Raw genomic sequence first — 19,887 nt, 5'->3', positions numbered from 1 at the left:
TTTTTGAGACATGGTCTTGCTCTGTTACCCAGGCTGGAGTGCAGTGGTGTGATCATGGCTCACTGCAGCCTCAACTTCCTGGGCTCAGGTGATCCTTCCACCTCAGCCTCCCAAGTAGCCAGGACCACACGTGCATACCACCACACCTGGCTAATTTTTTGGGGGGTGGGGGGACGGAGTCTTTCTCTGTTGCTCAGGCTGGAGTGCAGTGGTGCAATCTTGGCTCACTGCAACTTTTGCCTCCTGAGTTCAAGCAATTCTCCTGTATCAGCCTCCTGAGTAGCTGGGATTACAGGCGCCCACCACCACACTTGGCTAATTTTTGTATTTTTAGTAGAGACAGGGTTTATAGGTTTCCCCATATTGGTTAGGTTGGTCTCAAACTCCAGACCTCAGGTCATCCGCCTGCCTCAGCTTCCCAAAGTGCTGGGATTATAGGCGTCAGCCACCATGCCCAGCCAATTTTTGTGTTTTTTTAAAAGTTTGTAGAGACAAGCTTTCGCCATGTTTCCTGGGTTGATCTTGAACTTTTGGGCTCAAGTGAATCACCTGCCTGGGCTTCCCAAATTGCTGAGATTACAGGCATGAGCCACCGCACCCGGCCTCAAGATAATTCTTTATCATCAAGGCTGGCCTGAGCCTGTTTTTATTTTTGACCCATTACTTTATGACCATGGCACATATCTGCAGAGCTGTCTGATTTCAGTGAGAGGGAGGGGGCAGCTTTCTCCTGAGTTCCTTGGTGTTCTTCTCTGATAATCTCCACTACCATGAGAGGGGCACGGGGATTGGGAAACTGAGGCTTCCAGAAAGCTCAGAGACAGGTACATGGACCATGGGAATACAACAATTTGATGGGCAGGACAATTTGATGGGTCTAGTCATGACAGAGTCTCCAGAACAGACACAGCCTTGGCCCCCACACGTGGCATCTGCACTCCATAGGGGACTCAGGGTTTGGCTTCACAGGGGACAGTGTCATTGCTGTTGATAATCAGACCTACAGGCTGGCGTCCAAACCAATGAGAGCATTTTAGATCTGGATGCCCGTTGCTTTGAAAATCTGGCTTCTTGGGGTCTGTCCTCATTGAAAAATTGGCCAGGTGCGGTGACTCACACCTGTAATCCCAGCACTTTGGGAGGCTGAGGAGGGTGGATCACAAGGTCAGGAGATTGAGACCATCCTGGCTAACACAATGAAACCCCGTCTCTACTAAATAGACAAAAATTAGCTGGACGTGGTGGCGCATGCCAGCTACTGGGGAGGCTGAGGCAGGAGAATCTCTTGAACCAGGGAGTCGGAGGTTGCTGTGAGCCGAGATTGTGCCACTGCACTCCAGCCTGGTAACAGAGTGAGATTCCGTCTCAAAAAAAAAAAAAAAAAAAAAAAAAAAAAAAAGAAAAAAAAAAAAAAAAAAAAGGAAAAAAAAAAAAAAAAATCAGGCTGGCCCCAAAGCAGAGAGTGAGGCCCCTAGCTCACAGTGTGGGGGTTGTAACTGCTTGTGTAAGGGAACAAGACCATGCAAAATTAGGCATTTCTACCTCCAAATGAACAGACGCTTGCCCGGGTGGGTATCCAGTGGCCCCTCAGCACTGACTGGAGTGAGTACCCGTGGACCCCATGCTGGGCTGGCTGGTAGAAAGATAAATTGCCTCTTAAAGGAAATAACTTCTGTGGGTCTCACCACAGGAAAAAAAAATCTGTATACACACAATGTACAAAACAATTACGGAAAAAAAGCCCAGAGGGGGCAAAAAGCTCCCATAATCCCACCACTCAAAGATCACTGCTTTTAATAATTTACCATGTCCTTCCAGAGATTTCCCCTTGCTACAAATTACATTTTTAGAGAAGGAAAAATAAATAGCTAATGAATCCATTAGCAGGTACTTGTGAAACAGGCAGGCTCAGAGAACCTTGACTTCCAACGTCAGAGATGCAGGCAGCTAATTCCCATTTGGCGGGGGAAGATTAGTTTATTCTGCTTAGCTCAAACCAGAACTAATGGCCTGAAGTGTTTCTCCATATTTGGGCAAAGCCACCTGGTCGTTGGCAGGGGAACGGCTTTCTGTGCGTGGGCTGCAAAAGCAGACAAAGCCTTCAACCTCCCCCACTCTGCGCATCTGTTGCTGTTTGTCATTCATCAAGTGGAGCAGGTGCAGGGGCTCCCGACAGACACAACAAACCAGGCCGCTGTTAGCTGGGCTGATTCCATCCTGGGGGCTGCCTTTCACCCCCTTGCTCTGCAGGCACATGCCCTTCTAACCAGGGTCCCCACTCCAGGTGAGGACCGCTAAACTGAGAGGGGGTATGCTCCTGGGCCTCCCTGGGGTCAGCAAGAGTGTGTCTGAGTTGGTGACTCAGGCTGGACGATTTTGTTTATGGTTTTGTTGCTGCCTTTATTGAATGGCTGTGTAATGAGTAATCTGTAGACCATCCCTCCCACCCGTGCCTGGCCTCCCATGAATTCTTGAAGAGGACTCGTGGGCTGCATTCCTAGAGTATCATCTGAAGTGGTCCATGGGGCAGCCCACAACCCCAGGAGTCAAGAGGAATGCTATGGCCTCCTTAGGAGGCTTCAGAAGTTGAGGTGATCCCTGATCTCTAAATGGTGCCACCATTCCAGGGAAGAGGAGAGAGAGGAGAAACTGGGATGACTCCTTCCAAGTTAGCCTACCAAGTCTTGAACAGCCCAGTGCAGCCCAACCCTCTCCTTGGGAATAAGGGAAAACAGAAGGAGTGGAAGAGGAAGAAAAGAGATGGGGCAAGGGCAGAAGAGTCTAGGAGGAGATGGAAACAAATGAAATTTGGGAAAAGAATAAAAACCCCGCTCCTCTTTGTTCTCTCCCTCATCTTAAGTCCCCAAGAAGAATTTTCAAAGACTTCTTTGCGCCTCTGGCTCCCAGGGCAGCCTCAGGCAACTATGGGGAACTATTCTCCCATATTGGTTTCCTATATCCCCAGACCCCAAGTTCGTGGCGCACCTGGGGCCATGGCTGTGGCAAATCCTGAGCTGACACCAACTCTGAGCCTTCAACTGACGGCAAACCCAGGAAGGGGCAGCCTAAAGACGCTGCTGCTCAGGAGGGGAAGCCAGGGTCGGGACGGAGACTTAAGAGTTTCCTCTGGATGCAACTTCTGAGCCAGGCCCACCTTCCTAAAGGAACCACAGGACAAGCTGAGGGGGCTACCTGCAGGGCTTCAGAACTGTGGGTTATGGTGCAGCTGCAGTCTCTGACATATTAGAGGATACAGCAGTAACAAACGCCCCTCCCGATCTCAGTGGCTTACACAATAAGTTTGTCTTTCATGCGCACAAAGTCCAATGTGAATAGGTGACTCTCCTTAGCAGCTTTCTTCCAGCACTGAGAGAGGGACCCGGAAGCTGCTTCTATCTAGATTTTTTTTTGCTTCCAGCCACACAGATAGAAAAGAGCCTGGAGAAGTCACACTTGCTCTGAACAATCTCAACCCGGAAGTGCCACGTCATTCCTGCTCACTTTTTCATTGGTCAGAATAGTCACATGACTTTAATCATACTGCAAAGGAGGCTGGGAAATATAGGGGAACACATAGATATTTTGTGAGCACTGTCTGTATCACGCCTGGGGATTCAACTCTTTGGGTGGCTTTCTTTTACTTCCAGGAAATGGTTCTAACAGCAACCCCTGCTCAGAGACTTATCACGGGCCCTTTCCTCAGTCAGAGCCGGAGGTGGCTGCCATAGTGAACTTCATCACAGCCCACGGCAACTTCAAGGCTCTGATCTCCATCCACAGCTACTCTCAGATGCTCATGTACCCTTATGGCCGATCGCTGGAGCCCGTTTCAAATCAGAGGGAGTTGGTGAGACTGGCTGCATAGGGCTTCGGGAGAGGAGACTCCTTCTCTGGAAAATTCGTATCTGTCATACTCCCAATGGGTTCAGATTGTTACTCTGAAAGCAAGGGTCTAGACCGATAGGCCTGTGGTGTGGGGCCAGGTGGGGGAGCTTGCTGTTCCCATGTGTGATCAAGTTCAAAGCCGGAGGTGCTGTGTTCCCTTCTCACAAGGGCCACCTGCATCTTCAACTTCCAGGGCTCCTAAATCCATGCTTCTCACCAGTTGGTGAGGGTGGGGAGTGTGTGGGAGCCATGAGGAGCCTCCGCCTCTCACCCTGCCAATGTCATCTTGCAGTACAATCTTGCCAAGGATGCGGTGAAGGCCTTGTATGAGGTCCACGGGACCGAGTACATTTTTGGCAGCATCAGCACCACCCTCTGTGAGTGAACCTCTCCTGGCCCTGCTTCAAACATCACATCCACCTGGGGTTGGCTGCAGGGCAGTGCCATGGATCTAGCTGGGCTGGCCCAAAGCTGCCTCCCACACTGGGTAGAAAGGTGAACAGTGGTACCCATGCAGCTGTTTCTTGGCAGCTTTTGTGCACAGCTCCCAGTGCCTGGCTTACTGCAAGTTCCTAAGCCTGGTGGGCAGGCGTCGAGAATGGGCTGGGTGCACGGCTGTGATCTGGTTGAGGCCTGGGCAGGAAGCCTGGTGTGGTCTGGGTTGGGTGAGGGTTTGGCTCCCAGAGTCCACTTTCCACTCAGGATGCCTCTGTACCTTGTGGCCACATCCCCTTCTTTTTGGAGGACACATTTTGGACCTTTTGTGTCTAGATGTGGCCAGTGGGATCACCGTCGACTGGGCCTATGACAGTGGCATCAAATACGCCTTCAGCTTTGAGCTCCGGGACACTGGGCACTATGGCTTCCTGCTGCCGGCCACACAGATCATCCCCACAGCTCAGGAGACGTGGATGGCGATTCGGACCATCATGGAGCACACCCTGACTCATGCCTACTAGCAGCATGACCGGGGCAGAGAGGAGGCTCCATCCTTCTCCCCAAGGTCTGCGGCTCCTCCCGAAACCCATGTTATGCGCCCCTGTCCCCTGTGCCCTCATCTGGATCTCTTAGAAAATAAATACAAGTTTGAACAGGCTTCACTGCCTCTCGTGTTGGCTACAACCCCTGTGGGCTCAGCACTGACCAGGGGATGGGAGGACTGCTTCTCGTTCGCCAGGGGAGGCTGAAATGCGGGGGAAGCCTCTTCACTCCCATGCTGCCTTCAGGAAAATTAGGGTGTAGAGGCTGGATCTTTTCTCCTCTTGCAGTGTTCTCAGAGCCTGAAACAGAGAAGTCAGCCTGGGAGCTACTCAGGCACACAGCATCCCAGCATATTTACATTTTAAGACGGCCTCGGAGGGGCCAGTGTTTGCTCTGAAGGAGAGCATTTCTGATGGAAAGGTGGGCCCAAACAGGCAGCCTTCACCTCGGTCTGCTTTACTTTCCATGTGGGGAGGAAGCAGGGGCACATTTCGGAGGTGACCAGTCACCCCTCAACCCAACACGAAGTTATTGGCTTGTGACCTGCTCCCCTGAGGTGTCCTCAAAGGTCCTTTGGTCTTGGGAACACAGGGTCAGAGCCAGTCGGAGCCAGCACAGCAAAGCACCACGTATCCAGGAAGAAGAGCTTCTCCTCATCCTTGTCATCACCGACACCATCCTGGTTGTCATCTCTGAGCAGGGTTGAGCAGGCGCTTCCCCAAGAGAGTTGAAGGGGCACTCTTGTGAGATATGAATGAAGTGCCTTCCCCCAGCCCCAGGCTTCCCTGTACCTTTCACCTCTTCATTCCGCCTGCTGCCTTCTGGGAAATGGTGGGACAGGCAGGCTGCACTGGGCAGCAGTGATAGCGGGGCTGTTTGCTCTGCCCTCAGGAAGGCTGATACCCCGTAGATACAGGAAGGGCCAAATGAGGTTGTGTAAGTGTGAGGCAGAAACATTGGTCTTGAGAGCAAGACTTGCATTTGCAAGAGCCAGGCTAGTGTGTGTGTGTGTGTGTGTGTGTGTGTAAAACTGGATGGCCACGAGCTGACACCTGGAGGATACAGAGACAGGGAAGAAAACAGAGTGAAACCAAAATATTTGTGTAGAAGGCATAAAAGTTAGAATCACAGACTCCACTGGGTAAAGGTATGACTTGCCTTATTTATCTCTCGCTTATATTAACTTAGCCTCCCTTTCCATTCAACCTGTGAAGGGAGACAGTGCTTGGGCCAGTTGATAGAAGAAGGGGATGGGAATTGATTAAAACCCCAAGTGAGGCTCATATGCAAGATGGCGTCTAAGCAGCAAATGACTGATGGCTGAACAAGGGAACAAGACGGAGGATTAGAGGCAGCCACAGGGGCCGAGCATGTCTCAGCGGTGCAGCTGTGTAGAACTCTGAACAAAGAAACAAGGTTGGCATGTGAGGAGGCCTAGGATAGAGGCCAGAAGGCCAAGCCTGGGGCTGTGCAGACAGCCGCCATGGTGGCACAGGGGGCACTGGCTAGGCATGCAGATGCCCAGGGCCAGCTGTGCCACACAGAAGCCCAGAAGAAGTGAGGGTAATTAACCCCTGAAGAACCCAGGTCATCTTCAGGGGAACAGCCACAGCAGCAGAGGAGGAGAAAATCTTGATTCTGGCTGAAGTTTCCCACAAGAGACTTTTTTTTTTTTTTTTTTTTTTTTTCTAAGCTGGAATTGGTCTGAGTGACCTAAAATTTCCAACCCCAAGTTTTGTGCTGCCAGTGGAAATTCGAGGTCATGGGCTAACTTAATATAAGCTAGAGGTAAATAAAGCAAGTTATACCTTTGCCCAGTGGAGTCTGTGATGATAACTTTTATGCCCGCTATACAAATATTTCTTTCATCCTCTTGGGGAGGGTATTCCTGGTACTAATAAGCTCATTTTTTTAGATAAGGAAAGAAGGTGTGGAGACGTTTTAAAAGCTGTACAAGAGAAAATTCTTGAGAAAGATTTGAACTTGGGTTTGTTGAACTCTGAAACTGCTATGTCACTGTTTGTCCAAGGGTGGCCAGTGGCCCAGCTGCAGCAGAATCCATGGAGACTTGTTTAAAAGGAAGGGATTTGGTTCCATTTCCAGGCTGAGTTAGAATATCTGGGGGTGGACCCCCCCAAATCTGCATTTTTACCAACTGCCCATGGAGTTCTCAGGGATCTTCAAATATCGCCACTGATCCCTGTTCCCTTGCCTCCCAGGAAGAATATATGCAAGTCTTCTGGGGGAAGTTGAGCTTTGGGGCCCTGCCATTGTCCACCAGGGCTGGAGGTGGTTGCCACAGGGGGAGGCCAGTCATGCTCTAGAGTATTTCCTGGGGGCTGCCTTGGCGCTAGCCTAAAGCAGTGTGATCTGCAGACCACAGGCATCACATCACCTGAGAGCTTAACCCACCCCTACTAAATCCAAGTCTCTGTGGAGTGGGGCCTAGGAGATTCACAGGCAGGAAGACCAAGGGGGAGACAAATGAGCCAGCCGAGGTCGTAGGTCCAGAGACTTCACCTTACACCATATTTGTTGAAACTGTGTCATGTGGTCACGCCCAGCTGCAAGGGAGGCTGGGAAATTGCTCTATAGCTGGGCACATTGCTGCCCCAAATAAAATCAGAGTTCTGTGGGCAGAGAGGAAGGGAAGAACGGGTATTTGGAAGGAGCCAAAAGAGTCTGCAGCAGCTTCTCTGAGGGGCAGGGAGGATCAAAAGAGGCCTCAGAGCCCGTTTCTTGTTTATCAAGTGATGGACTTAATCCTAAAGCCATAGAATTTTCCAGATGTTTTAGTCCAACCCACTGATTTTGCAGTTATGAAGACAGGGGCCCCTGGATCATGAGATTTGCATGAGGCCCCATGTGAATTTAACAGCCGGCAGAAGACTAAAGCCAGGGCGATGCTCTAGTCCCAGCCCCACTGCGGCTTCCTTCCCCTGCGGATTGAGGGCCCACACTCTGGGTCTCCTCAGCAAGCCCAGAGAGATGATGGCGGCGGCTTAAGTTTATCGGATAAAAGTTCAAGATGTAGACGTGCAAGTTTTAGAGCTGCTGCGGAAGAATCTTCTCCTTTTCATAAGCCCTGAACGTTCTCCCTCCCATTTTCTGAGGTATATAACGCTGAACAGCAGCTCCGTTTTTCAACATTCTGCTGGGTGGTGTTTTTTTCTTTCTTTTTCCAACAAACTGCTCTTTTTAGGTATGTTTTTTCATCCTTTACACCAGCAAAATTTATGAGCATTTATTTAAAAGAAAAAAAAACATTGGAAAAACTGAAGAGAGAAAGAGCAATTCTACATATGGAAAGCTATAAAGAACCACAGCGAATGTGCTGGGTTATTGCTTTCTTAAAAAAACAAACCAGGCAGGCAGTTTGGAATGTGAGAGGCCTGTGTGAGGCCAGGAGGGCTGGGATCCAGGAAGGGCAGTGAGGGGCTCTCCACGCCCCCATCCTCCTCCGTGGCCCCTCTGACCGCTCCAGCGAGAGACAGGGCCAGACAGAAAAGGACTTTACCGAAAACATTTAATTCAATGTCAAAATTCTCCTTTAGGAAAACAAAAAGGGCCAGGCAGCCCGGTCAGCACAGGCTGGGAGAGAATGCAGGGAACACGGGGCCAGCCTGGTGGTGGGGACCACACCGGGCCAGGGTGATCAGCAGGCAGGAGGAGGCCTGTGGGCCCCAGGGCCAGAGGCTAGGAGGCAAGCCAGACCCAGCGGATGTGGGAAGCTGTTATCACTTCCAAGAAGTGTCCCAGGTGCGCGGGGTAGGAGAACCTCGAAGGCCAAACAGGCTGCCTGGATTTGTCCTTCCGGACGCCTCCCCCCCGCCCAGTATTTGTTGCTGTCACTTTGTTAACGTGCCTGAGCCAGGCCTGGCTGCTGCAGCTCCCAGACCCAGTCCCAGGCATGTTGGGACACAGGCCGACTGAGCTCTGTGGAATCTTCCCAGGCAACGGGGCCACTTCCGGGGTTGCAGCGGGGGTCCTGCAGACACCCCTCATGGAGCAGCCTCTCCCTGCCCTGTCCTCCAGCACGGCCTGCCTGTCCCACATCTCAAACTTGGGGGGCAAACAATGTCCTTCTGTGGAGGGGCCCCTGAAGGAGAACTCCAGCCTGCTCAACCATCTGAGGCTCTTCTTCCCTGAGCTTCTAGGACGTTCCTTAGCGTCAGAATCCGTTCCCGCCGCTCGTCCCTTGCCAGCTTCTGGCCCTGGGGCCAGCAGTTCGCCTCTTACTCTCTCCTAACCAGCTCTGCCAAGCTCTGCGGCTCTCCTTCCACCTCCCTGCCCCCAGCCCACCTCTCTCAATTCTCCAAAGCATGGCTAAGGCCACGGGGTAGCAGATCCCACAGCTTTAAGTGGGATGCGGAAGGAACATACGATACAGAAAATAAAACGTGGAAGCTGGACGCTGGATGTCTCTGGTGTTAGAGCTGGTGGTTCATGTCCCACCACCGGGTCCCCCCAATAGGCCTTCACTCTCCTTCTCTCCTTGACCCTTGGCTGGGTCCCCTCCCGCGGTGCAGATGCCCTCCAGGTGTTCCTGATGCCCCTCAGGTCCCGCCATCTTTCCAACACCCCGAGGTGCACCCCTGACCAGTTCCTCTTGGTGGCAGATCTCCATTCTGATACTGGGGCTCTGTTTTCAACATTCCCTCAAGACCCTGAACACTGGGGAGCTTCTCTCCTCAGGGGACACTTCCACCAGAGAAAACATCCAGCCTCTACTTCTAGAGAAAAAAGACCACTAGCCACTTTAAAGTTTTCACAGTCCTGCAGCTTCAAAGCAAACACACCGATAGGCTCTACTGGACACTTAGTTATAAAAGCAGAACTTAAGGAGGCCACTGACTGGACCTCATCCTCTCAGCCTTCCACGACACCCCCAAGCCCTGCTGACCTCCCACTACCGCAGCCTCAGCAGGACGCAGCCCCTCTCAACCTGTAATGCCCCGGACATGTGGACCCATCCCAAGCCTCAGGCCCTCCCTGGCTCAATCCTGCAAACTTGTCATCCTCTCTTCACCCTTCCCAGACCATGGCTTGATTTGTTTTGAGGTAAAAAAAATCCAAGTGTTTCAGGTCCAGTAGATCATGTATGTAATCCCAGCATCTTGGGAGGCTGAGGTGGGAGGACTGCTTGAGCCCAGGAGTTTGAGACCAGCCTGGGTAACATGGCAAGACCTCATCTCTACAAAAAAAACTCTAAAAATTAGCAGGGCATGGTGGCGTGCATCTCCCAGATGCTTGGGAGTTGGAGGCATGAGGATCCCTTGAACTGAAGAATTCAAGGCAGTAATGAGCTATGATCACACCACTGCATCCCAGCGTGGGCAACAGAGTAGGACACCATCTGAAAGAAAGAAAGAGAGAGAGAGAGGGAGAGAGAGAGAGAGAGAGAGAGGAGAGAGAGGAGAGAGAGAGAAAGAAGAAAGAAAAAGAAAAAGAAAGAAGGAAGGAAGGAAGGAGAGATAGAAAGAGAAAGAAAGAAAGAAAAGAAAGAAGAAAGAAAGGAAGGAAAGAGAGGAGAGACAGAGAGAAAGAAAGAAGAAAGAAAAAGAAAGGAAGGAAGGAAGGAGAGAGAGAAAGAGAAAGAAAGAAAGAAAAAGAAAGAAAGAAAGGAAGGAAAGAGAGAGGAGAGAGAGAGAAAGAAGAAAGAAAGATAGAAAAGAAAAGAAAGAAAGAAAACCCAAATATCCTAGCTTTGTAAAGTGTCACTGCTGGAAGGGACCAAGGAGAGTATTCTGACCAACTCTTCCATTTAATAGATGAGGAAACCGAGGGCCAGGGATGTGAAGTGACCTGCCCAAAGTCCTATAATGAGTTTGTGGCCCTGTGGATGAGGGTGGATTTTGGGAGACGTCTCTGGGGTGAGATTAGCACCCAGAACCCATCGAATTCCCCTGTGTGGGTTCCGGTTTCTCCTGGACACTGTGTAGTCCCCACAGGGGTCTGGCCCTGGCTCCCCCCGCCACACTTGCTATTCAGATGACATCTGGTTACTGTTCCTGTCAAGGGCAACCCTGACCTCGGGGCCCTGTAGCGTGGGGGTGGAGGGAAATGCTGGCAAGGGTTGAACTCCTGCCCCCACTGCTGCTGCCCAGGCCGCACTCCCACAGGACCCTAAGGCCAGCAGGAGGGGGCTGGGAAGTCCCCCAGAGGGGAATGCGCCCCACACAGGGCCGGGGCAGCCTGGACAAAGCTGCTGTGGTGAGAGGCCAAGCACACACAAAAGATTGGTCCACCCATCTAGTCTTCCCAAGCCATCAGGGTCGGTGGGAGGAGGAGGTGTCAGGCACTCTGCAGGTTATCTGTGCCTTAAACAGGTCTAATGGGGGAAAGCCTGGGCCTGCCCGAAGCCGCCTTGGGGATGAGAGGGGGCAGAGGCCCCGCTTGCTCGATCCCAGGAATGAAAGGCTGGCGCTCCGGAGCAGGGAACAAGGGGACGCTTGGAATGAGGCCCCAGCAGGGTGGCCACTTGGAATCCTGGCTCTTTTGCTGCCCAGTAGGCAAACAGAAGTGCAGCTTTACATTGTGGGCAGGGAGAGTCCCTGCTGGGACTCCAGGAGGCCCCGAGCCCCCGATGACCCTGAGGCCCTGCTGGCCCCAGAGGCCCCATTGGCCCCAGATGGCCGGGCGTGGAGCCCTGGCTTATCTCTCCAGCTGCCCAGTTCCCTGCCACTTTATCAAGAAGGATGAGAGGGTGTCAGAGTTCAGAACTCCCACCCCACCCTCCCCGTGGGACAGGACCCAGGTGTGGGGTATGTGGGGGGCAGTGGAGAACAGCCCTCAGGCACAGTCAGGAGTCCTCTGTCCTGGGAGGGTTTAAAAGCCTGAGGGCTGTCTTGGCCTCAGTCTGACCTTCCCTCCTGGCGACAGCATGCGGGGGCTGCTGGTGTTGAGTGTCCTGCTGGGGGCTGCCTTTGGCAGGGAGGACTTTGTGGGGTAGGGATGTGGAGAGGAGGGGGTGCTCTCTGAGTGTGATGGGGAGAACCCGGCCCCCAATCAGTGGAGGAGACAGACACATGGCAATACAGCCAGAGAGGATGGCCTGGCACCGCATGGGGCAGCTGGCTGATGGGGGACCGGGGTAGGAAGAGGTTGTGTCTCCTAGAACAGTATCCTGAGCCCTGGAGAAATCTGAGCTCTGAGGAGTTTTCAGGAGAGAAGAAAGGAGAAGGCCTGGCTGGCTTAGAACAGAGAAATAGTCCAAACTGAGATGGAGACAGTAACCGTGTCTAGAAGTATCTAAAGACAGGGAGAGAGGGGTGAGGGAGCCCAGGCCTCTCCTTGCTGAGACCCTCGGTGCTTTCCCCTCCTAGCCAGGAGGACCAGGCCCAGTCGGGGGATTTGGGGCTGCTGCCTCTCCGCTGCACCTGGGGGGCACTCGCAGCCAAGGCAGCTGCGGCCTCGGGTGCTCACTCCCCACTCCCACTCGGCCCAGGCACCAGGTGCTCCGAATCTCTGCAGCCGATGAGCCCCAGGTGCAGAAGGTGAAGGAGCTGGAGGACCTGGAGCACCTGCAGGTCAGAAGTGGGAGAAGGGCCCTCCGAGGGCCCAGGGTACCAGCTGGGGCCACCCCAGGTCCCCACCAGCCCCTGTGGCTGACTGTGCCTGTCCCTCCACCCAACAAGGAGACATGGAATTAACCCGTGGAAGCAACTTCAAACCCCCCGCTCCAGAATGTTGCTACACATGAGCACCTGGGCAACGCGGCAGGCCCCTGTCCGGCTCCCCACTCTGCCTTGCTGTCTCAAAGGCCCTCCACTCTGCTCCTGGGACATTTACCTGACCACACTGGACTCTCCAGTCCCCAGGGTTTCCCTGTCTTTCTCTACCGCTATTACCCCGTCCCATCCCCAATTATATGAGGACTTCTGGCACCAACAGCCCCTCCCAGGCCGTCCCTGTCCCTTCCTGCTGTCCTGGCTGGTGCCCCCAGCCTGCTGTGACCCCCAGCCTGCTGTGACCGTGCGGCTCTTGTCCTCCCAGCTGGACTTCTGGCGGGGCCCTGCCTACCCTGGCTCCCCCATCGACGTCCGAGTGCCCTTCCCCAGCATCCAGGCGGTCAAGGTCTTTCTGGAATCTCATGGCATCAGCTACGAGATCATGATCGAGGATGTGCAGTCACTGCTGGATGAGGAGCAGACGCAGATGTTCGCCTTTCATTCCCAGCCCCGCTCCACCGACACCTTTAACTACGCCACGTACCACACCCTGGAGGAGGTGAGAACGCCCCTAGCCGCCACTCCCCACAGCAACCAGCTCTTCATCATGGCTGGCAGGAACGGGGCAGGGCCAGGGCCAGCCTGGGTGTGCGTGGCACCTGCTCTGTTTCTGTGTGGCCTGTGTGGTTGTGGCTCTGTTGCATTGCAGGGCCGCAGCAGGCTGGGATGGTGGAGCGTTAAGGGAAGCATCTGGGTGCCCAGAAGGTAGTAAGGCCAGTCACCTCTTCCTTCCCACCTCAGATCTATGATTTCATGGACCTGCTGGTGGCTGAGAACCCACGTCTTGTCAGCAAGATCCAGATCGGCAACACCTATGAAGGGCGTCCCATTTACGTGCTGAAGGTAACAGCCACATGTGGACATACACATGGGAGAATGGACCCACATGTGGCACCATGATGGGCATGGGTTCTCAGGGGGAAATCATGGCTGTGAGAACACTGTTAAATGGACTCCCCATGCAGACATTTGGAAAGGTCTGAGCCTCCAGCCTCGTCTGGATGTGTGCACATCTGCCCATACACAAACTCTTAGGTGATCCAGTGTTCCCAGTCAAGTGTCACATTGTGGAAAGTATCGTAGAGGCTGGGCAGTCCAGATAAAGTGTTTTCTTGAAATGGACTCTCGCTCTGTCACCCAGGCTGGAGTGCAGTGGCGCAATCTTAGCTCACTGCAACCTCCACCTCCCGGGTTCAAGTGATTCTCCTCACTCAGCCTATAGCTGGGACTATAAGAACATACCACCATGCCTGGATAATTTTTGTAATTTTAGTAGAGATGGGGTTTCACCATGTTGCCCAGGCTGGTCTTAAACTCCTGGACTCAAATGATCCACCTGTCTTGGCCTCCCAAAGTGCTGGGATTACAGGTGTGAGCCATTGCGCCCAACCCAGATAAATAAAGTGTTTTGTTTGTAATGTGTCCCGGAGAACTGTCCGGGCAGCAGAACAGGGGCAGGGCCAGGGGCCTGGTCAAGTCATATTCACCCCAAGCCCAGGTTGAGGGCAGGAGGCCAAGCTCTGTGGGATCCCTATCCCGTCCCCAGCCGCATGCCCACCTGAGCGATGTCCCCACCAGCAGAGCCTCTACCTGAGATACACAGAGAGCAAGTGGCCTCTGGCCCGGGTTGGGGTCTCCTTCAGGGCAGTGAGATGAGGCACCAGCTATGAAATTGCCTCTGATCACTTCCCTGACTCCTCTACAGTTCAGCACGGGGGGCAGTAAGCGTCCAGCCATCTGGATCGACACGGGCATCCACTCCCGGGAGTGGGTCACCCAGGCCAGTGGGGTCTGGTTTGCAAAGAAGGTAAGGTGGGGAGGTGAGAAGGGCTCTCACCTGGCGGGGCATTGGTATCCAAGGCCCGCAGAAGCCCGGGCCTCCCTTTGCCCATCCAGAAGCAGTGACCACAGAGGAGGGCAAGGGGAAGTGTCCATTGCTGTGGCTTGCCAGATGCCTGGCCTAGCCCATGCTGCCCCTCTGCCCCTCTAACCCCCCAGATCACTCAAGACTACGGGCAGGATGCAGCTTTCACCGCCATTCTCGACACCATGGACATCTTCCTGGAGATCGTCACCAACCCTGATGGCTTTGCCTTCACCCACAGCAAGGTACCGATCTTCTCCTGTCCTTGGGGGAAGCAGGATGGGCCTCTGGCTTCTAAGCCACACAAGTAGCTCACCGATAATGTCAATCCCCAGAAATCAAGGGAGGGGCAATCAGACCTGTGCTCCTAGCTGAGGGTGTCTCAACCTCGGTATGATTGGCATTTGGGGTGAAGGATTTTTTGTCACAGGGGCCATCCTGTGCACCCAAGGTGTTTCTAGCACCCTGAACTTACACCCATTTAATGCCAGTAGGACCCCCCCCCTTCCCCCTGAGTAATGATGACCAACATGTCTTCAGATATTGCAAAATGTCTACAGGGGAGGGTCAAGATTTTCCCCAGTGGAGCCCCACTGCCCCAGACCTTACTTCCTGGTCCTACTTCTATTTTTATGGCAAATAAAACATCAGACCAATGACATGAGGCCATGATGCTAGTGGGGGACACCTCACGGCTTCTTTGCTGTATAGAACCCTCTGGCCAAATGCTACCCCATGGCCTCCCTCACTCTCCTGCGCCCGACGCCCCCTCTGCTGATCTTCCTCCCTGACAACCAGCTGGGTGTGGATCCCAGCCCAAGCTGTGCCTGCAGCTCTGCTCTGGATCAGGGCGCTTGTGTGGAGGGCTTCCACCTCCAGGGAGCCCTCCCTGCTAGTCCACTCTGCTCTCTGCAGCCTCTGAACCACCCCCCCACCTAGCACTGTGACCAGTCCCCACATGCCTGGGGTGGCTGATCCCGCTTCCTCCCTCAGAATCGCATGTGGCGCAAGACTCGATCCCTCACAACAGGCTCCCTCTGTGTCGGAGTGGACCCCAACAGGAACTGGGACGCTGGCTTTGGTTGTAAGGTCCAGAGTGTCTTGGGAGCAAGGACAGGATGGCCTGGAACAGCTCCTTAGCACTGCCCTTGCTGCCCGCCTCTCTCCTGCCCCTGCAGCAAGGGGAGGGTGGGGGTGGCAGCTCTGCCTCTGAGGGCTCTTGCGGGTGGAGGCTGTGCTCTGAGAGTGGCTGTCCCTCATCTGTAAAAGGCAAGTTCCTCGCAAGTGAGCTGAGGCCTGAAATCCTATCTAGGGAGTTTCTAGCTTAACCTCATTCCTCCCTCCTCAGCCACGGCACTGTGAGAACCGGTCTCCACTAAGGAGCCCGTCTTCCCTCCCTGAGCATACAAAATGTACCCCCAAGTTATAGAAGTCCTCTGGGCTTTCCTGAATACAGGGGTGGGAGTGAGCCCTTCCGCACCCCACCTCACCCCCAACTCCATGCAAAGAACTGCATTCCACAAGCCGCAGAAGCAGGAGGAGCCACACCACCATGCCCTCTGTCCACCCACAGTGGCTGGAGCCAGCAGCAACCCCTGCTCGGAGACTTACCACGGCAAGTTTGCCAATTCCGAAGTGGAGGTCAAGTCCATTGTGGACTTTGTGAAGGACCATGGGAACATCAAAGCCTTCATCTCCATCCACAGCTACTCCCAGCTCCTCCTCTATCCCTATGGCTACAAAACAGAACCAGCCCCCGACCAGGATGAGCTGGTAGGCACTGACCCCTGCTTGTCCTCTCATCCCCAAGGCGGCATTGGACAGGCCCGGGCTTTCCCCCATCAGACCTCTGTAAGGCACAGACACCTGCAGAGTGCCTGTCACCTCTTTCTCCCGCAGACCCTGATGGCTTGGGAAGACCAGCAGCGTGGACTAACCTTTTTTTTCTGGGAAACTGAGGCACAGGAGTGATGGAGTCACTTCTGTCATGTGACAGAGCAAGGGGCAGGGCTAGACTTCAATCTTGGGCACCACATGTTTAGGTGCATGTGACAGAAGGGCAGGGATGGTCAGCTAGACACCCCGAGGGGCCTGTGCTGACAGGCTCCCGAGCTGAGCCTATAGGCCAAGCAGGCTCTGTGCTTCCCGCCTGCAGGGTGCTTCTCCCCTGCCAGCCCCCAGACTAGCCTGGACATGCTGTTCCAGGAGCCTGGCCATGACAGGTGGCCTTGCTTGGTGTTTTGTCCAGGATCAGCTTTCCAAGGCTGCTGTGACAGCCCTGGCCTCTCTCTACGGGACCAAGTTCAAGTACGGCAGCATTATCAAGGCAATTTGTAAGTGGCTGTATGGTCTCTCTTGGTGGGCCTGGGAGGAGTATCGGCTGGCTCTTCCTGACCGAGGGAGTATCCCTCATGGAGGGAAGTGGCCAAGAGCACTCAGAACTGCCAACTGCTGGTGAGGGCTGTTCTGAGGGGTGGGCAGTCCATTTTCCTGACATGAACTCTGCTTCCTTTGATAGTTTCAGACAAATGTGAATTCCTCTGAGAGCTCTTGTCCTCTTGTGTTGGGGCCAAGTCTAGTTTCTTGGTTGGATGGGGTGGAGAGTCCTGCTAGGATGTGCAGATCACCAGGAAATTCAACTTAAAAAAACACTTCTCCTCCAGTGCCCCTCAATCAGAGAATAGGCCTGATCTATTTCCCACTTACTGATTCATGCAATGCTCCTGGGAAAAGCGTTACTGAATCAAAATGGAATTAAGTCAACAAATGTTTATTGAACACCTGCTATGCACCAGGCCCTGTTTCACGTGCTTGGGATGTAGCCATGAATGAAATAAGCAAAGATCAGGACACTTTCTAGCCAGGCAGACCGACAATGAGCATAAATAAGTAAATGATACAGTAAGTGAGGTGACAAATGCTGGGGAGGAAGACTAAAACTAGACCAGGCGAGGTGAACTGGGGGCACTGGGGTTGGAGGTGGGGCAGGTGGGTTGAAGGGCGGACCTCACTGAGAGAGTGACATTTGGGCAAGTATTAAAGGAAATGGGTGGGGGCTGTGGCAACCAGGAGGCTACCCATCTAGGAGGAGCCTTCCAGGCAGAGGAACATTCTAGAGCAAAGGCTCTGCTGAGTGGTCTGGCCAGGATGTTGCTGGAATAACAAGATCAGTGTGGCTGCCTCCAAGTACCTAAAGGTCGAAGCTGGGGAGAGGGGTGAGTGGGGAGGGCTGCGTACACACCTCACACGCTTCCTGCCAGAGCGCTTAGGCTTTGGTGGGCAAGCGGGTCACGTTCTTACCCAGGGTTGACCTCACTTTTGGACCCTAGGCCTTCTTTGGAAACAGATTCAACTCTGAGTCAAGGTTTTGCTTCATTCAACACTGTCAAGTTAAATTCTGATATGCAGCCTACTGCTCTCTCCTGAGCCAATTCAAAAGTGGCTGCATGACCTGCTGTTAATTACAGTTTCCTGGGCAAAGTTTTCTCCTCAGAGAGAGACAGGGGCTTTTCCTTTGACTCGGGCTCTTTGCACTTTCCCCCTCACAGACCAGAGCCCCCAGGGAACAAATCCTGGTTACCCAAGCAGGGAACTCTGGTATATTTTGGGGTTCACCGAAGCGGCTGTTGGAGGGAGGCTGTGTTCAGAGGGGCTTGTGCAATTGCAGAGACTTCCTTGCATCCCCCAGTGAATAGGAGAACCATTGCTGGTCTCCTCTTTGCACCTCTTGGCTTAGACCTTTCAGTGGGAGTTTCTCAGAAGTCAGGCTGTTTGGTCAACAGCAGACCTTAGTAGCCACTGACTCCACTCAGCATTACACAAGACACAGAGCTTTGGACAGGGTTGGATCATTAACCCAACCAGTGTAAATGTTCCCAAAGTGGTTGACCCTTGCTCTCCTGTTTTACTCCTGCCCCAGATCAAGCCAGCGGAAGCACTATTGACTGGACCTACAGCCAGGGCATCAAGTACTCCTTCACTTTCGAGCTTCGGGACACTGGGCGCTATGGCTTCCTGCTGCCAGCCTCCCAGATCATCCCCACAGCCCAAGAGACATGGCTGGCGCTTCTGACCATCATGGAGCACACCCTGAATCACCTCTACTGAGTTGACCCTTTGACACCCTCCTTGTTCTCCTCTCTGGCCCCACCCAGGCAACCAAATAAAGTTTGAGTGTACCAGGAACAGAATCTTGGGGCTTGCATGTGGAATGCAGGTGGCTTGTCTGCCTCTTCAAGCTGGGGCAGAAGTGATTTAGTTCCTGCAGGCCTCACTGGAAATGTGTGGGTGGTTGGGCTAGATGACCCCTAAATTCCCCTGCATTCCGAGGTCCTGTGAAGTCGTATCCAAGTGGCGTCTGTTTTAATTAGACCACCCTGAGCTCAGCTCACCAGTGGGATGATTTGTTCATACCTTAGTAGCAAGCAGCAGCCACAGCTGCTAACCAAATGCCTGGCACCCCACAGTGGCATGGAATTCAGCGTGTACAAAGGTCTAGCGAGCTGTGTCCATTCATCTATAAAAGCAACAACCTGGAAGATGAAATATAATCATCCAGGTGGCCACTGCTGTCCACAATAGCTGTTGCAGCCAAGTAAAACAGATTACTGAAGAGTAAAATATCATCTCCCAACCTGAATCAAGTTGGAAGAAAACAATTGGGTTAAATAAAATCATTAACTGAAGATAAAGAACCAATCCAAAGGCTAATCCCAAGACATTTTTAATTTTTTTGGTAGAGACAGGGTTTTGCCATGTTGACCAGGCTGGTCTAGAACTCCTGGGCTCAAGCAATCCTCCGGCTTCAGCCTCCAAAAGTGCTGGTATTACAGATGTGAGCCATCACATTTGGCCAAGACATTTTATTAACTATATAAATTAACTGTATCTTCTGAAGATTTTGCCTTTAGGGACAGAAGTCATCCACTTCTCATTTGCCACATCCTTCCCAGCATTTTGGTACACAGTTCTGCTCTCTTGTGTTTCCATCCACCCCACTCCTTCCCATTCTCCTGTTGAGACCACAGCTCCGAGGATTTAGCTTCCTTTCTTCATCTTGGTGATCCTGATGCATGTGATATTACAATTAGCAGCACATAGGACATCCCAACTTGTTTCGAAGCAAGAGTCTCCCTTTTGGGCTGTGGTGGCTCACCCCTGTAATCCCAGCACTTTGGGAGGCTGAGGTGGGTGAATCACTTGAGTTCAGGAGTTCAAGACCAGCCTGGCCAACATGGTAAAACCAAGTCTCTACTAAAAATACAAAAACTTAGCTGGCTGTGGTGGTGCACACCTGTAATTCCAGCCACTCAAGAGGCAGAGGCGGGAGAATCCCTTGAGCCAAGGAGGTGAAGGTTACAGTAAGCCGAGATGGTGCCACTGCACTCCAGCCTGGGTGACAGAGTGAGATTCCATAAAAAAAAAAAA

At 53.0% G+C, this 19,887-nt stretch overlaps 2 protein-coding genes across 6 annotated transcripts in view; both read left to right on the top strand.

Annotated features, from left to right (window-relative positions):
- The window catches only part of CPA5 (carboxypeptidase A5), a 26,088-nt gene extending 19,409 nt beyond the window's left edge, over window positions 1–6,679 (top strand). For 2 of the 4 annotated variants that reach the window (XM_017532550.2, XM_017532549.2), the window contains 3 exons: window positions 3,648–3,847; window positions 4,178–4,262; window positions 4,657–4,981. In XM_017532550.2, the coding sequence (XP_017388039.1) occupies window positions 3,648–3,847; window positions 4,178–4,262; window positions 4,657–4,844 (473 nt within the window). In that variant the 3' untranslated portion in view covers window positions 4,845–4,981. Of the gene's footprint in view, window positions 1–3,647; window positions 3,848–4,177; window positions 4,263–4,656; window positions 4,982–5,162 lie in introns of those variants that run through there. The other 2 variants (XM_037739997.1, XM_017532551.2) reach the window with 2 other exon arrangements.
- A 4,879-nt stretch (window positions 6,680–11,558) lies between these two features.
- CPA1 (carboxypeptidase A1) lies at window positions 11,559–18,664 on the top strand. 2 transcript variants are annotated; one of them, XM_037739996.1, is made up of 10 exons: window positions 11,559–11,623; window positions 12,314–12,395; window positions 12,862–13,095; window positions 13,338–13,439; window positions 14,302–14,403; window positions 14,595–14,705; window positions 15,454–15,544; window positions 16,034–16,233; window positions 16,709–16,793; window positions 18,380–18,664. In XM_037739996.1, exons 1-10 carry the CDS (start codon window positions 11,565–11,567, stop codon window positions 18,565–18,567), a joined length of 1,254 nt encoding a protein of 417 aa, XP_037595924.1. In that variant the 5' UTR covers window positions 11,559–11,564; the 3' UTR covers window positions 18,568–18,664. The 2 variants fall into 2 exon arrangements, with proteins under 2 accessions (XP_037595924.1, XP_017388037.1); XM_017532548.2 differs by having other exon boundaries at window positions 11,585–11,814.
- Window positions 18,665–19,887: the final 1,223 nt, after the last annotated feature.

Source organism: Cebus imitator, unplaced genomic scaffold, assembly GCF_001604975.1.
Source record: "Cebus imitator isolate Cc_AM_T3 unplaced genomic scaffold, Cebus_imitator-1.0 Scaffold77, whole genome shotgun sequence".
Classification (NCBI taxonomy): Eukaryota; Metazoa; Chordata; class Mammalia; order Primates; family Cebidae; genus Cebus; species Cebus imitator.
The sequence above is the reverse complement of the archived record's forward strand: the minus strand, read 5'-3'. Positions and strand labels throughout refer to the sequence as shown.